General features: G+C 42.1%; 2 protein-coding genes across 3 annotated transcripts in view; both read right to left on the bottom strand.

Annotated features, from left to right (window-relative positions):
* The window catches only part of gli3 (GLI family zinc finger 3), a 100608-nt gene extending 99769 nt beyond the window's left edge, over positions 1-839 (bottom strand). For both annotated transcript variants that reach the window (XM_083675176.1, XM_083675177.1), the window contains exon 1: positions 715-839. The gene's annotated coding sequence lies outside the window, so the exon portion shown is untranslated. The remainder of the gene's footprint in view (positions 1-714) is intronic.
* Positions 840-12242: 11403 nt separating this feature from the next.
* On the bottom strand, positions 12243-15135 carry ccr9b (chemokine (C-C motif) receptor 9b). Its single transcript, XM_083669125.1, has 3 exons — positions 15049-15135; positions 14828-14904; positions 12243-13911 (listed from the first exon to the last, which is right to left on the bottom strand). Exons 2-3 carry the CDS (start codon positions 14897-14899, stop codon positions 12865-12867), a joined length of 1119 nt encoding a protein of 372 aa, XP_083525251.1. The 5' UTR covers positions 14900-14904; positions 15049-15135; the 3' UTR covers positions 12243-12864.
* Between the last annotated feature and the right edge of the window lie 2920 nt (positions 15136-18055).

Raw genomic sequence — 18055 nt, 5'->3', positions numbered from 1 at the left:
GGCCTCTCTCATAATCAAAGGAAAGAGACCAAATCAATAACAGACACGACTTAAAATCGCGCTGAAATATGATCACATGTAAATATGCTTGCCCCCCTGTGCGTTTTTTAGGCGTAAATCCAAAACATTTTGTGGAAGTAGTAAAAGTTTACAAATAAGTTTCATCCCACACTTCTCTCAACAACGCAATAAGGCTACTTGTTCAATTGCTCAATTCATATATAAACACTGAATATGTGGATTCGGCTTCCATAAAACAACTTTGAAATGCTCAAGCAGATTGAGAAAAAAGAGAATCAATGTGCTGAATGAACTGTGTCGCCCTCTAAGAAACAGCATCAGGAAAGTCCGAAAAATGTGCAATGGGACTTGAAAAAAACAGTATATAAAGAAGAATATGCCTATAATGTACTTAATTAAAGTATAAAGACAACACATAAAACATGTTAGAAATATGCAAATTCATATCCATTTAGGCTATGTTGCGCTAACGTGAATTGGGGGAGAGGTAAAGTTTTCACTTTATTTTCTGCTTCAATCACTCCTCTCCGATTTGTGGACTTCTATGAAATTCCAGCTTATTTGAAACGTGATACCTCTGACAGTTTGGAATAGACGTCGTGTAACCCATTCTCCTGAAAACTTTCAAAGCACTCTAAGCGCAAATTTTTCAAAGGAACAGTGCATAATTTCTCATCGTGTTTTTGCACTTACGTGTTCGAAGTTTGTTTCCCCTCCAATAATTCTTGTTCTTTTCTGTCTTCGTGTCCTTGTAAACTTGAGTATTTTTTTGCTTGTTGCAGATGTGCCTCTCGCGCTCTGGAGTTGCCTATGAGACTTTTACGCTGCAACTCCAACTCCAAAACGGCTCTGCCAGAGTTTTCCTTCTTCTCCGTCTTTTTCCTCCTTTTCACAGTTGGTTGAATACAGCGACCACTGAACTACAACCGTCAACCTGCCTACATGCCTGCCAATAGCAGATAGCAAACATGTATGAGTATGAAAACATAAATGTTTACAGCGCATGGACTGTTGTTTTTACATGAAGTATGCTTTTCGCGGAGAAGAGGGTGAAGTGTGGAACTCCAGCTGCTCTTTCCCTCGCCTGACTCCTCCCTTCGGATCGCTCCCTCTCTGCCTCCCTCTCATTCTATTTTCCCCCTCCCTCCTTTTCTTCTCGCTGCTCCGGGCCGCAGTTTCCTGAGACGGTGTACACACGTTTGGAACTAATGGACCGCTGTACCACCTCTGAACAATTGCAAGGATTGGCAAATAATCTTCAGTCTACTTTCCCTTGCTCTTAGATGTGAGAGTTTATATTAGTTTTAGGCTCAGTGCCATTGCTTTGTGCCTATTTTGTGTGATGGCCAGAGTTTTATATTACAGTGGTACTATTGTTCTAAAAACTGACTTTGTTGAGTTGGGTTTGTGTATTGTTTTATACTATAGCCTTTGTATTTTTTATTTTCAAAAGACAAGTATGCTTTTTATTAATGGCTTTCAATTAGTATAGTTTTATCTTTTATGAATTCATGTAACACACTTTACATATAGCCAGCAGGTAGGTCTATGCATTATAGGCTTACTTGTTATGTCTGTATATGTGGTAATTTTTTGGGATTGACTCAAAATGGATGATAACTCAGGATCATTATGAGATGGTATCAGTAATGAAATATTGCAATATGCTTTTGACAAGTCTTTAGGTGAACATTAATACACTTGAATATCATTTGATTACGTATTGCGTCATTTTATCATAAATGTCTAAATGGAATATGTTTCACATAGCCTGGCTCCAGATCTGTTCAGTATGCTTCAGCCAACTTCTAAGACTAGCTATCATGGTCAACAGCTTGTCATAGGGATTGGCAAAGGCACATACAGATCTGGAACCAGGCAATGTCGCCTGCATTTAGGTTTAATTATAGAATTAATCAAATACACTTTACCCCAGGAAAGCTAATCAGGTCAGTCACCTCTCTTTCCCACCTCTGTCATGCTCTCCTCTCAAATAAGACATTGGCCCTGACATATGAGAAGGGAAGTGTGGAGGGATATTCTCTGCAACTTCACTTCTCCCCTCAACTCCTTTAAAGGGGCAATCTGGGATTGGTACATTCATTTGTGCACTTTTAAATTCATGATATATCGCCATTGTTTCTTGAAGAATATAACTTATAAATGCCTCACAAGCTTAGTTCAACTGTCTTACCCCATCAGAACCCAACATATAAGATTGTTTTACTCCATTGTTTGTAAACAATGTTATTGTTAATAACACTGTACTGTATAGCTTCAAAACATGGTTAAAACTATAATTTTGATCTCATGGATGGTCAGTCCCTGCATCCATAGCTCTGTTTATGAAATTGAGAGTGGTTACATTTCTCCAGCCCCATCCCTCAGCTGTTTGAATCCCAGATTGCCCCTTTAAGCATGTGCATAACTAGGGACAGATATACTGTAACTGCCAGACAATAAGCAAGAGCTCTGTTACATCAGATAGAGGTATGTGTATAAGTGAGGGCCCAGTGTACTGTACCAAGAACTGCATGTGGATGATACTTTGTAAGTTCTAACTGTGTAGAAACACTGTTATTACACCTTTAACAACATGAATGTTTTGTCCCTATTCTAGCCCCTATACCACTTGTGTAATAAGATTATGCAGAATTCTATTACTGAATTACTACATGTTAGTACCATGTTGTTACATGACTGATCATTATTACATTGTTACTACACAGGCATAAGCGCAACCTAATGTCAAGTATGACCGAGTTGCATTTGTTAGAATACTAATTATAACAGATAGGTTTAGCATTAAGACCCTTTTTATATCCTATCTGAAAGTAATCCAATTGACGTAGCTAGGCCTCTTGCTCAGAGTTTTTCCCATATAAATTCCCACTCAGGTAGGAAGGGAATTACGTGACGCGTCTAGCTTCTTATGATAGGGAAACTGTCGATTTATGAGGGGCAAAGAGATAAAGTGGTCTCCAGAGCACTGCCTTCAGAATTAGACCTAATGTTATGGTAAAGAAGAAAAAAGCCTTCCTGTAGGGTTAGGTATAATCAATATACATAATCAATATACAGGGAAATTATGTAGTAAAAGAGGTCTTTAGGGCCCTGCATCAATCAATGAAGAGGTGGGAGTTTGGCGAGGAAAATCACCCGTTAATCGTTTAAGCAGGGGTTTGACTGTGTGTGTGGCCAAGAGGTCACGTCCAGCCGCCCATAATCATTCTATTTATCTGGGTGTCACAACAGTGTGTCACTGTCAGTCCTATGTCACAGGGAAACACAATAAAGGCAGTTATTTAGAAGAAGAAGAAGAAGAAGAAGAAGAAGAAGAAGAAGAAGAAGAAGAAGAAGAAGAAGAAGAAGAGTCTTTATTTGGCCAGGCAATCAATTCTCATCAATTGTAGGAATTTGACACATGCACACCCCTCAGCAAGCACATGAATGGTCATATCCATATGTGACCTTTATTTTCAGTGTTTTATAGTGCTGTGGTCCAGTGTAAATTCTGGGACTATGCCCAATAAAGTGACATCTATGTCACCCATTACTATACAGGTCAACATGATATTGATATTGTAGATATTGACTAATTGCTCACTTAATCAACCAGTGTCTATATATGCAAGATCTTCTAATATATCTATCTGCTGTCATGGGTATCCATAACTCTCCTCCTTGAGTCAAATACAGTACAACACTTTTGTATCCATCCATCCATCCATTTTGTATCCAAGATATTCACTGGACATAGAAAAAGATTTTGGGAAAAATACTGACAGGCATTTCTTTGATGTGTTGAACTACTCATGTCAGAGAGGTAGAACTTTCGTCATGAAAGAGTTATGCACATGTCGTAAATGTAGAAATAGATTTGACAGAATACTGTAAGAACTGGCCAACCCATCAGTGTCCACTGTGCAGCCAAAGCTCCGGTTTGTGACAACAGCAGACACACAGACAGAGAGGACTGTCAAAGGTGGTCCTGTAAGACATGGGTAATTCTCCTGTCTGTTTGTGGGGCTGTGTGCTCATCTGGACTACACAGAGATAAAGTCCTTGTTATGAATCTCTCAAAGAGAATCAGAGGAGCGGGGGTGGGGGGGACCATAGGAGGAGGGGAAGGAGGGGAGGGTGCACATGGGCATCAGTGGGGTTAGCAGCTCCCGAAAGTATTTCATCAAAGAGGACCAGGATCCTAGGGATTGAGATTCTGCCTGGAGGCAAGTAACCGCTGGTCTACCAAGAACATATTCCAAAGTAGGACTCAGAGAGCCAAAGCACACATCAAAAGCACCTCTGGAGCCAAAGCGATTCTGGAGGAGAAAGAAAGGGGTACGGGGTCCCTTCTTGGCCCCCTCTAAGCCCTAGATCTCACCCCAATTAAGAAGCTACTACTGTTTGTTCCAGACCTGAGATCTACAGTTAGGGAGGTGCACACCAAGGCAGGCGAGCAGACACATACACATACACATGCACACACACGTGCACACACACACACGTACACATGCACACACGCATGCACACACACACACACACACAATGACACATATGAAAATAGAATGGATTATATATATAATTATATATATGGTATTATTCTATACCCAATGAGAAATTGTAAGTATTGTAAATAACATTCAATGTTTGTTGCATTTATATACTGCTTTTTAAACTATGATCTCATTGAATTACTATGTAGAGGTCTATATACTGAATATGTTTCACAAGACTAAATTAATACTTGGCAGAATGTCAAGGGTTGAATTCTTCTCTTTAATTCTCTCCCGTTCGACAGATGTCACAGTGAAATGGATATGTCAGTATGCAATAGCATATGATATCCACCCAGATGTGACCACTTGCATTGCTTTGGACATAGCAAGAGAATAGCAGGTTGGTTCTGTGTTTTGCAGAATTCAGAGCCATGGCTGCAGCTTCTTAAGATAAGGTTTGAATGATGAGGAATGGATTTAAATCCCCTTAACTCCAAAACTAAGCACCCCATTCAAAATATTCATAAAATGTACTTTATTCTTGCCATACATGCTAAGTAATTATAACACATTATAACCAGTTAATTACAGCTTTAGTAACACAAGGTTTGACCCTGTATACTTACAGCCTTATTCTATGGCCTGTGTGGCCTTATTTTACACCCTACTCAATGGATAGAGGACACTTCACTATTTGCTTGAGCCACACTTGTTTGTTATTCGCTGTATTGTCCTGTCCGGGCCTAACAGGTGGGCAAAGGCTACCTGCCCCTGCATCCCAGTGTGTCATGGGAAATAACAGAGCTACCGGGTCAAGTAAACACACACACCACAAAGGGAGCTTTACCCACCACTAATCTACTCCTGGAGTGCATTAAGGCTATCCATCCTAAATCTGTGTACACAGGGGTTCAAGTGCTCCTCCTCCTCTTCACACACACACACACACACACACACACACACACACACACACACACACACACACACACACACACACACACACACACACACACACACACAGAGGGGCCTTGCAGCCATCCGCCAAAGAGCAAACAGTGAAGACACCAATGAAATAAAGCCTCTCTCTTTCTCTTTCTCGTTCTCTCTCTCTGCCTCTCCCTCTCTCTCTGTCTCTCCCTCTCTCTCTGTCTCTGTGCCTGCTGGAGGTATATCAGGTGTCTATGAGTAGCCCATTAGTGTGCATGACTGATAACTGCGGTTCACCCCCCCTCTCCATAATCATTCAAAAGGGATATTTGCGGTTATTTTGAATGTGTCAGAAATAATAAACGCAAAACTATATCCACTTGGGCTATTTAAGCAATTTCCCTGTGATAACGTCCCGGGGGGATCTCATGCAGATTCCAAAATGACGACATAATGAAACGACGATGCCTGCACCCCCTTATCAGGGGCGGATTAAAGGGGAAGAATGCGATGGAAGGGGGTTTGGAGCCTTGTGTGGTATGAATATGATTATCTAATGGACTCCAATGGAAAAGCATGTTAATTCCACTTAAATGCGAGACCTTTCCCAGACTATCTCCTGCCCCTGGCTCCTCTGAAGTCCTCCTTTTCCCCTCCCCTCTTTCTCTCTCTCTTCACCCTCTCTCTTTCTCTCACTCTCTCTTGCCTTTAAGTTCTCTCCGCAGAAGTCATTATGTGCTGCCTGTCTATCTCTGTGTACGAACGAGAGAGCGTGTGAGAGCTACTTAATCCCCATTTTTGTTAACCCCTCTCTCTTTCTTTGGGCCTGATTGGAGTGAAGCGTGTTGCCCTTCGCTAGCTTTCAGACAAAAGCACTCAAGGCGGTTATCAATATTCAGATTTCTTTTCATGCGTGGCCGTAACTCTTTGTTGCAGGAAGAATGTGGGTCACTTTTCTACCAACTCGCATCAAACTTTTTGAGCCACCATTTGAAATCGTATTACACGCTCCCTGATATTAGGCTCAGTAAGTATTTGAATATTGGGTCAGAAAGTATTCTTTTGGCTTCACTGAGAAGTGTATTGCTATTCAACCCTGACACAGTTGCCATTGTCGTAGTTCAAGTGGACTTCCTTCCTGACCATGCTTCATAATGAGTAATCATACATGCCATGAAAGGACACTTTGACCCAACCCTTCTGGCTAAACGCTGACCATGAGCATTCCCCATGCTAGATGAGGGCAAGAGTCACACATTCTCTAAGACTCTGAGCAACTCTAACAGTGTAAACTCACAAACACGCTGGAGCTACATACGGTAGCATCATGATTCATGATAATTGGAGAAGAGTAGCAAAGAGAAGCCCTCTCTCCTTTTGATCCCAAACAAAAATGGCTGACCAATCTCAGCACTGAGTCGGAGGCCATCCAGAAACATTATAGCCTGTTACAGTCAATAAAACTCCTTGAACCTCTAGTCAAGTACATGCTATCCAGTAACAGCAACCGTGTGGACCAGTCGGCCTACACACATCCTGAAAGCATGTCTGAGGTCCCTTAGGACAGTTAAAAAAATAACATAAATATTTCATCAAACTACCCTCTCTTTCTGGTCCAGATCAAAGCCTCAGCACCCACTGCAATCCTACAGGTAGAGATGGCTCTTTTGGCTTCCCTCCTTAGTGTAGGTATGGACTGTAATGGGAGTATGCAGTGGGAGTGTGCAGTGGGAGTGTGCTCTCCTTTAGAAACCTCTTGCTCGTCCATTTTGTGGTGCACTGTCTCTCTTTTTGGATGAGTGAAGAGGAGAGAAGAGATTAGAAGGGAAAGAACATTCTTAAAGGATACACAAGAAATGTGCTTAATTACTAGTAAAAAAAATTCTGTGGTAGACTGACTGCACACCCTTGGCAGCAGAATGTAGTCCAAGATGGACACCACTTTTGATTCTTTATTTCCAATTTAATCAGAAATACAGGGGGGAAATTGTGACTGTCCAACTAAATGAAGTTAAATTAGAGCCTGATATCTTTCTCTCTCTAGTTCCCAAACCAACTTATGAATTCTCCTAAAGTCCTAAGAGTGCCTGGAGGGCAATAACATGTGGTCAGAGTCTTCAGCAGGGTTAGACAAGCAGTAAAGAGGAACCATCTGACATGCCTAGCCTGTTGGGGGTAAGACATAAAACTCCTGGGAGAGCGAGCTAGTTTTGGGGGAAGGGGCATTAGTTATTAGGTTGTTGGATTTACTACAGTCTTCCCATAGTCCTGTCTTTTTTACGGACTTACTTAGATCTTATCATCATGGTGTGGTTGTGATTTGTTCCTTATTAATTGGCATGGTTTGTACTGTATGTGTTATTTTTGTCTTGATGTAATTACATACAGTAGACTCCATACTCTTCTACATGCGTCATACAATCATCTATTTGAAATAGAAAATTATCATAATTTTAGCATAAACTGTATTGCTTATAAAATCAAAGCAAGCATCACTTTGACATCACAACACAAGAAACGTGTGTTAGAAGCACTGCATTGTGTCAACTGTGATTGAATGCTTTGTGTAATTTATCCCTGCATTCCTACACAACATACTGACATTGTAAAATGATGTGAAATGTGTGTGTGTGTGTGTGTGTGTGTGCGTGTGTATGTTTTCCCTCGTAAGTCTACTGCATGTTGTTGTGGTCGGGTGTTTGGAGAGTGGCGCCTGTGCCTGAACACGAGGGCTCTTCCCATCATCAGCGTCAATCTGTGGCTGTCACTCAGGAACAGACAGTGACAAATGATGCTCCCAGTCAGTCACACACTTATCACCACACAGGTAGCACACAGGCCTGGAAATGACTGACATGAAATGGAAACGTTTCTCATTCTGTGGGCCTGGGAGCTGAAGTGAAATATTAACTGAGAGAGAGATGGAAGGGGGATAAGAGGCTCCCTGTTTGGGGTGTGATTGTGGAGGTCTGGGTTCTAATACGTTTTTTTTTTTGGGGGGGGGGGGTGTTATGAAGATCCTGTTAGCTTGAATACATATTTCGCCATTTTGTTAGGATTAGGGTTAGGCTGTGAGTGAGAAAATTATTTTATTACCTTTTGGATATTCTACTCACAGTAATTTTTTCATTCATGAGACAGTCACTAACTTTTAGAAAAACATTTCCAATGGTGCAGTCTTATAACAGTTAACTGTGTCTCTGCTCTAAGTGTCTTTGTTGATACATGAGCCATGGTCCCTGGGTCTCTCTGTGGATCCAAAGTACTAAAACCACTCTGGAGAGAATGCAGCCAGGTCAATGGGTCACACATCCCAACCTGGTCCCTGCTTTTCCACCAGGCCCATAACTCAGAGAGACCTCTCTCTCTCTCTCTCTCTCTCTCTCTCTCACACACACACACACACACACACACACACACACACACACACACACGTACACATACATACACACACTCCACACTTACACACACAAACACAAACACAAACACACATACAGTATGCATACATGCACGCATACACACGCACACACGCACACACACACACACGCATACACACACACACACACACACAAACACACACACACACACACACACACACACATACACACACACACACACACACACACACACACACCTAAATCCCTGGGAGAGCCAGGATAGATGGATGGCGTGTCCTAAGACACAGGTGCTGTTCCAGTTGTGAGCTGAGCCATCTCCCCCCACATTCCTTACTACAGTACAGTATGTTCGGTGTAAACTGCTTTTGTTCGCCCCAGTGTTATAACTGTCATTGACATAGGAAGGTACAGACTTCAGAGATAAAGAGAGCTGAATATGTAAGATCATTGCCTAGATTCTTTTTTCTTTGAACGTCGTCTGGCACTAATTTGGTCTCAGTCAAGACCACTAAAACGACCTGAGGGTTTCCAGCTCCCCTCGTTATTGCCACTAGATGGTGCTGACTAACCAATAACATTCACACTGCAAAGTCAATTCTGAGGCATCCTTTGTAATGCTAGTTGTGCCATCTTGTGGCTTTTCTCTTTTCTGCCTTTCAACTCTTGAGGTTTGCCTTACGCATTGAAAATGATCTGGTGCTTGGTGAGAACATTTTGTCCTGAGGAAATCAAGATCAGTGTTTTGTGCATTGTTACTCATCCCTGTGTTGTCTTAAAGATACAACATGTATTTTGTGCAAAGTTCCAACTGTGAAAGAGAATGGGTATAATTAGTAGTAGTAAAACAGGGCCACTAGATGGATTACTTATTTTAATTATTTTATTGTTTATATTTTGGGATATTAGAAGTTGCAGGTACAATACATTGATTGGTGTATGATGAATCCTAATTCATCATCATTACTGTGATACATAAACTTAGTAGTTAATCATAATCAGAAATTCATAGCACAAATTCATAGTGCAAGAAAGAAGAGGACAACAATGAAATAAAAAGAATAAAGAGAAAATGACTACATAAATAAATGTAGTATTGTACCTGCCATCCCCCAAACCAGTGCCCTCTTCTGCCCTTGTCTGATTTTACTGACCTTTTTGGATACAGTTTATGTCAATATTTAAAAAATAATTTCACAAATAATTCCCACTGAATATATGAAAATTCATCACAACAGTATTTTGTTCAAATGTGTTCTAAACATTGATCTGGAGGGTGTTCTGTAGAGTGTCAACATGGGGTTTGTCCAGCATGGATAACCACATTAAGGTGTTGGTGGCTCCAACCTTGCAGAGAGTGCGTCATTTAGGCCCCTCAAGCTTGTGTTGCAATGAGAAAATAGCACATGCTTTTACATCTATTACTCACTTTTCACTAGGGGTTTCTTCACAATGTGTAATAAAGTATTGTGAGACAATTCAGATGAATAGTCTCTGCATAGTAGGCATAGCATCTTTTTGTTAGCTACAAGGCAATATATCAGACTATTTAGATTGAAAGGCCAATACATTGCTTCATTCTTGGTGGTATGCCAGTGTGGATATTGGAACAGAACCAAGATAACTCGGATGACCATTTCAAGGTGATATCCTAGAGATAGGCCCTATATGGCACTGAAGAAAAGTATTGTAATAGGTGAGGGCAGAGTAGAGGATAGGAGAGAGTTGTTGTTACTTCTGAAGGTGAGTCATTCCACCAGATTCTCCATGGACTCTGTAGTACAAGGTTGAGGCTTTTGCCTTCGTCTTGTTGACATGACTGATGGCTTCCTGTTGTGAGAGGAGGAGACAGAACAAAAGAGAAAAATGAAAGCAGGCGCCTGTGGTCTCGCCTGAATTGAGCAGGTAGGCCTACTATAGTTGTGCTGGTCCAACCTCACTCACCTCAAAAACATACCAAGCTTTTTTTCCCCCTCTCTCTGGGACATAGTGCACTTTGAATTGAGCACATTGTCAAGTGAGGACAAAGTGAGAATAGGTCCTCCTAACAAAATCCAAGTTTACTAGATTTCATTGCATTGCTTAGAATTGACTCAAACATTACTAAAACTTCTCCATCTAATCACAGCCCTTTGACAGTACAGTACTACACAACATTACACAATGAACATTGCCTAACCTGCTTTGTTGAGGTTTTGAAATGTAAATGGTTGCATATGCTATGCCTCATAGATGGAGCATCAGGGCAAACCTCTATGCCAACTCCGGTCTCAGTAAATCTCAGTCTATTCAGGTTGTTTTCAGACTAATGCTTCTTGTGTCTCTCGAGGAGTCATGAAACTGAGATTATGCGAGGAAGGGCAGACTGCCTACAGCACACACTTCAGCATCGCTTGGTTAGCACTAGAGGAGAAATCAGTGATAAGGAGGCCCTGCCAGTAACTGCCCACCATTTAGATAGATACCTTTGATGTTCCCAGGGTACCAGTAGCATAGGCCAAGTGAAGAAACACACTCCTATTTCTGCCTAGCTCTGGGTAGCTCAGATGGAGCAGTTTAGCTGTAGTATCTCTAGTGCTTGTGGCTTGGTAGTGAATGTGAGAATGTCATGCATGCAGTATTCCAACATGTAGGTGTGGCAACATTGATTTACTGTAACAGCAGGTGTGTAGACCCATCACATACAAAGTATGCATTGATTTCATCTATGCTTATCATCTTCAAAGTGTTTTAATTCTACCGTGATTAACACACAAAATCTAATCATATGTAGAGATCATAGTATAGTGGTGAGACTTGCTTTGAGTATAGAATATAGGTCAACACATCTCAAATAACTGTTCCAGGGGAACAGCAAAGGACAAGACTATATAGTGTTTAATTTCTTCTTTTCTATTCTCAACAGAGATTAAAACATCTATCAGAGATCAAATCCTCTATCATCAAATGTCATGTCGCTTGTTTCCTCTGGTCTAGATCTCTAATGCTGAGTCAGTGCCATCGTGAGGTTGATGAGTGGAAATGTTTACCATGCCAGCTTGAATGGGCATCCTGTGGCACAGTCACTTTGAAAATGCCACATCATACCCAGATCATCACAGGGTACAACAGTCGAAAGTGCTTTGAGTTGAGGAAACTCTCAGCAGAGACAGACAGTGAATGGTGTTTGCTCAGTCAATTGAGAGTAAGCCATAGGCCCCAGTCATAACGAAAGTTTTGTAGCCACAATCACAACTGTGCTGTCCACCACAGAATGAACGTTATACCAATAAAAACATTTTTGCTCTTCTGCATTCTCATAAAGAGTGGAAGAAATACAGTAAGAAATGAATGTTTTTCATGTTGCTCAAACTGCTGCATACATTTATTGTTCAGGGAGTTTATTCAAATCTTGTACCAAAATACTTTTTACTCTTTGACAAAATGTCTACAAATTATGATGAGGGTCAAGATAAGATGTCTTGAGTAAAGACCTTTTTGATAAACAGCAGACTAATGACATTTTATCGTTTTTATTTTATGTTTTTTCACAATTGTAAGTACACACACAGTAGTTGAACATATAGAGCAGCACTTGCTCTGTGAATACAGGTAAGTGTAATCAACACAATTTATATACAGTAATATACATTTTTATACAAGGACTTGGAGAACTATATGTGTGTTCCTAATGTATTGTATGTTTCTTGACTTTTTGACACAGAAAATGTCTATGAATTTCTAAACTGTGATAACACCAATGTACACAGTATACATAATGCAACTTAACAAAACAGGAAGGAGACGCGCCCTAGGAACCTTGGGGCTACTAGCAGCCTACAGTATGACATCATATGGAAGGAGGTTGTGGTCTTATGAGGCATTTATAGTGGGATGAGAGTCAGATTTGAAGAATCGTTACCTGTAATCTGAGATGATGTTGAACATCAACATCACGTTCTATGGTACTATGGTAATAGTACCATTACTATGGTAACAGTCATATGGGGTTGTTGTCTTATGGGGAGAGGAGGGGGGGGCAGTTACAAGGAGAGGACGGGGGTGGTCTCGGTATCGGACATGACAAAGGGCCGTTTGGGTACACTCTGCATCTCACTGAGTCCTCCGTAACCCAGGCCGCAGGTAAACACCTTCAGCAGCTTCAGCAGATCCTTCCGGAAGCGGACTCCAACGAAGACGTAGAGGAAGGGATTGATGCAGGCATGTGTGTACGCCAGGCTCTTCGCCATCTGCCCGGCCACGTCGAAACCCCCTACCACGGCACAGTCCGTGATGGTGGTATTGGCCGCCTGGGCCGCCTCCCTGACCAGCAGAGCGTTGTACGGAAGCTGAGAGAGGACAAACACAGCCACCACGGCGAAGATGACACGCAGGGCCTTGTGCTTCTCGAAGCTCCTGGCCTGCAGCAGGGTGCGGATGATGACGGAGTAACACAGCACCATGACCAGCAGAGGCAGGCAGAAGCCCATGCAGATCTGCAGAGACAGAACCATGATCTTGGTACGGTTGAGGAAGTTGCTCGTGTAGACCATGTTGCAGAAGGACTTGCCATGCAGATCAGTCTTTACCTGGGCGAAGATGAACTCAGGCAGGGCAAGGAGGCCTGAGGTGACCCAGACAATCAGGCAGGCCAGCTTGCTGTAGAAGAGCCGCTTTTTCTTCGAATTCTGGGCTTTGGTGACCTGGACGATGGCAATGTAGCGGTCCACGCTGATGCAGGTGAGCAGGAGCATGCTGCTGAAGAAGTTGATCTTGTAAAGGGCCGAGACAATCTTGCAGAGGACCAGGCCGAAAGCCCAGCCGTTGGTGGCATCAGCGGCCCAGAAGGGCAAGGTGCCCAGGAAGAGGAGGTCCGCCACAGCCAGGTTGAGCAGGTACATGTCTGTCATGGTCTTCAGACGGTGGCGGACTGTGGTGTAGATCCACACCACCATCAGGTTGCCAACGGCGCCCAAGGCAAAGATGACCCAGAACAAGGGGGGCTCGTACTGACCCCGGAACTCCCTCACCCAGCTCTTGTCACATATCCCTGGGTTGTCTATTGGGTCATATTCCCAATCTCCAGATGCCTGCAAGGAAAGAAGATACCATGAAGAAGGGTTCTCTCTCACTTTTACCTGATTATGTCAGCATTTATGCTAACTGCTCCCCTAACCTCATAATTCGTTTTTTCATTCTTTGATAACGGTTCCAGACAGTTTCATTGTTGTCACATAATTTCCTGTCTACGATTGTTTACTGTCTGTTGTTACCCTAACAACCGTCTGCCTGCCTACAGTGTTTCATAACAGTGCATCTAGTGGATCATATGCACTATGACATCTAACTGTGTCAGTGACATGCTATCTTAACCAAACAGCACCAGAGCTGGCCTCAGGTGCAGGTGTTTTGTCTGCACAGGAGAAACCACACCACTTCCTGTTGCTATCCGCTACGCTAGCAAGCTATCCCTGGGAGGTGGTGGTGGTGGTTGAATGATCCTGAGGGGCTCCAGAAAGGGGCTCCAACCATGCACATCAACAACACAACACTGTCGACTCTGACACAGATGTGGGACAGAGATAAACCTGGGGGAGCGAGGCGACAGTTTTTGTCGCAAGCAATGGAAATTGTGATGCTGATACTTTTATGACCTTTGCTGATAAGTGCTAAGTGCTTTGAAAAACCTCAACCAATGTTCTGCTTAAATAACACTTATCCTTATGTGAAATCTCTCCTGATAACCATAACATTATTTGCGAAACATGCAGAATTGTTGCCTCTTATGTAAATCATGAATCATGTATATGTGTCATGATATGTGTGTCTATGTACATACATAAATACACAATACAGATGAACTGATGCACACCTGTCTACAGACATGCACTCACACAGAGCCAGACATTGTTCAGACATAATAAACAAACCTTGATAAGTCACAAAATGTATATGATGTGAAATGTATGATGGCTACAAACAAGCATTCAAGTAGACGTTAAATACCGTTGGTGTCTCATCTGTTTCATCTGTTGGAAAGTCTGTTGGATATCCAGTGAATGCATTTTCCCAACCCATGTTATCTGCCAGGAAAAGAAAAAGGTCAAAATTATCAATGTTTGTCTTTGAATCCCTTGATAGTAATATAGTGTCCCAATAAAATGTGGTATTACATAACATTTACACTGATACTATCTTAACATTTTATGAAAAATGCATTCACTTACCAGGTCTTTGATCAGAAAATCTGTACTTCAGTCTTCAGCCTAGTTCTTTGTGCACACGTAAAGACCCTGGTGCATGCTATAACCTTAAGTCGCATCTTCACGCTTATATGGTTTCGCTTTAACCACAGATGCGTCACGTGTTGACGTGTGTCTGGCTTCACTCAAAGCAGAGTGTTTTCCCCAATATTTAAATGTGAGAAGTCCATTGATAGACACCTTTCTGCATTAAATTGACAAATTGTCTCTCTTTTTAGGAACCACTGGGGTCAGCAGCACGCAAGCGATGATGATGTCATTATTTGGTTTTATGACTCTCCTTAAGAACAAAGTTTTACCAGACAACACAACACTTAACACTAACCCTAGTGTATCATATCCCCATTCTCTGTTGCAGCTGAAACAATACTCCTGCATTCCCCCACAGACCACTTCATAGAGCTCCTCCACGTCACGCTCCACTTTTCAAAACACCATATTCTTAGGTGGTGCACTTAGTGCCAAGGAGAAGTGATGTCTGAAACCAAGAAGCATGGTTGTAGGTGTAAGACAATACCAGTGTGGTGAAAAGCAGGATCGCTGTGGGCTGTTGTGACAGAAATACCTTAGTACAGCAAACTTTATGCAGTGACCCAGTGGGCTTTCTAAGAAAAGACTTATGTATTGGTGTAAACTGAAGCCAATACAGTGTAGTCACTTGTCAGATGTTGCCTACTGGGAGGTATTTATGTGGGTCTTACTATCAAAAACCTGAATATTGGATAGATAATATGTGAAAGTGAGTGCACTATATCTGAGCAAAAACAACAAGCCGTCACCTTACAATACCAACTAACCAGACACCCAGAAATGGGGAAGTTCAATTGTAGTTATATTTCTAGCCATAGACATACTCATGGGAATAGGGAAATTAAACAAATGGCTAAAAGGACAACGGCTGGTATTCCGTGGTCTACTGTACAATAGACCACATGTATATGTGCTCAATAACAGCTGACTCAAAAGTCCCTAGGATTCCAACACATTTTGGACTCGTTCACAACCTAGAGACCTATACAAAGCAAAATTAAGAATCAATAACAGTAAGGTTGATTGAATTCAACTCTGTTTGTTTATCTATTGTGTTGAAACAAAATATGTTTCAAATTTGAAAGTTAGTGTTAAGATAATGCTTTGGGCACAAATGATTGGGCTAAACCAAGTATTTTTTACCTTGTTATAAACCCTTTTTTAGTTTCCAAAGCCAAATATATTAACACAAAGGAATCAATGCCTGGTTGTGTGTGTTTCCTGTGTGTGGGTGGACGGAAGAGAAGGGCCCCTCTAACCTCTCATGTGTTTCGACCCTTCTAAAGGTGTGAGGCTACAACAGAAAGAGCATGATGCCATCTTCACAACGGTTTCAGTACGCAACCTGATTTGGCACTAAGTACTCAGAGGTGACACACCGGAGGCTGAAAGAGTGCCTCCCTGGTGCTGGGCTCCTCTTCGTCTTCCAACTTACACAGGTTGCGTTTCTCGGTTTGGACCACAAAAAAGCAGAGTGAAACAGCCAGTCTCGTTGGCTAAGCTAAAAAGTGTTTCTGGGAACCAACTCTTGAAGAGTGTGAGAGACTGAGAGACATTGGTGCCAACAGTGCCAACTGACACTTTGCAAAGCAGAGATATACTGTAGCTCTGATCTGCATGGTGGGTATCATAATACCTTTGCAGACAGGTTGTGAACACACACTCACAGGTTGTGAATCAACGGATTGGATTTAAAGACCTACAGTAGGCATAGACTTACAGGAGTACACAGACGCAGTCACTGCCTACATTATATTCTGTGTCGATGAAAAACATTCTAAACTTTTCCCAACCAGAAGCCATGGTTCAACAAAGACATCCATGACAATATCCGAGGCAAGGATGAGGCATTCAAGTATAGAAAATCTAGATATGACCTGGAGAGGGTAATTCAAATTACCAAGAGACAATACAGGGATAAATTGGAGGAACAGTGTAATGGGGGCAATACACACCAGCTATGCCAAGGGCTCCAGGCCAGAAGAGATGACAATGACATCACATTGCCTGACATGCTGAATGAGTCCTATGCATGATTTGATGCCAACAACACTGAACCACCAATGACAATCCCCACAGACCCAGTGTTAGGAGGACTTTTAGGCAAGTGAATGAGCGCAGTGCTGCTGGACCAGACGGCAGTCAAATGTGCCCAGCACTGCACTGATCAGTTAGCACCAGTTTTCACAGACATTTTGCATTTTGCATTGGCAACTGCCTTAAAGAAATCCACCATTGCACAGGTGTTTAAGAAAACATCTGTGTCATGCCTTAACGACTATTGGCCTGTAGCAAAAACTTCAATTGTAATGAAATGTTTTTAACGCTTGGTCATGTGCCACATTAAACACTCCATCAGCAGCTCCTTTATTTTCTGTTGAGGCTAAGGAAGTTTGGCATGGGCTCTGACACTTTAATCAACTTCTCCCAGTGTACCATAGAAAGTATCCTCACTGGCTCCATTACTGTGTGGTATCGCAACACCACAGTACATGACATACAGTAGACAGACTCAGCTGTTGAGTAGGGCCCATAAGATCATCCTGCCAGCACTCTGTTCTCTCTGCTCCCATCAGGACAGAGGTATCGTAGAAGGAAAATGTACACCACCAGGTTCAAGAACAGTTTTTATCTGTATGTAATATGGCTCTTAAAGCAATGGACTTATGCACTTGTAATGGACTGTTGTTGTTGTTGTTGCTGTTGTTGTTGTTCATCTCCCCTACTGAATGTACTATGTGAGACTCTCTAAAAAATGTATTTGAATGTATGGATTGTATGTGTACAAATGGCAAATAATAGTAAATAACACACGCACGCATGCACGCACGCACGCACGCACGCACGCACGCACGCACGCACGCACACACACACACACACACACACACACACACACACCACACACACACACACACACACACACACACACACACACACAGTC

Source organism: Argentina silus (genome assembly GCF_951799395.1).
Source record: "Argentina silus genome assembly, chromosome: 1".
NCBI classification, from domain to species: Eukaryota; Metazoa; Chordata; class Actinopteri; order Argentiniformes; family Argentinidae; genus Argentina; species Argentina silus.
This window is presented reverse-complemented; position numbering and strand designations above follow the sequence as displayed.

Excerpts from the sequence above, each read along its gene's own strand:
- ccr9b (XM_083669125.1), bottom strand. The coding sequence starts at position 14,899 with ATGGGTTGGGAAAATGCATTCACTGGATATCCAACAGACTTTCCAACA. Across the intron at positions 13,912-14,827 it reads AAACAGATGAGACACCAACG|GCATCTGGAGATTGGGAATA; the intron begins GTATTTAACGTC and ends CTTTCCTTGCAG.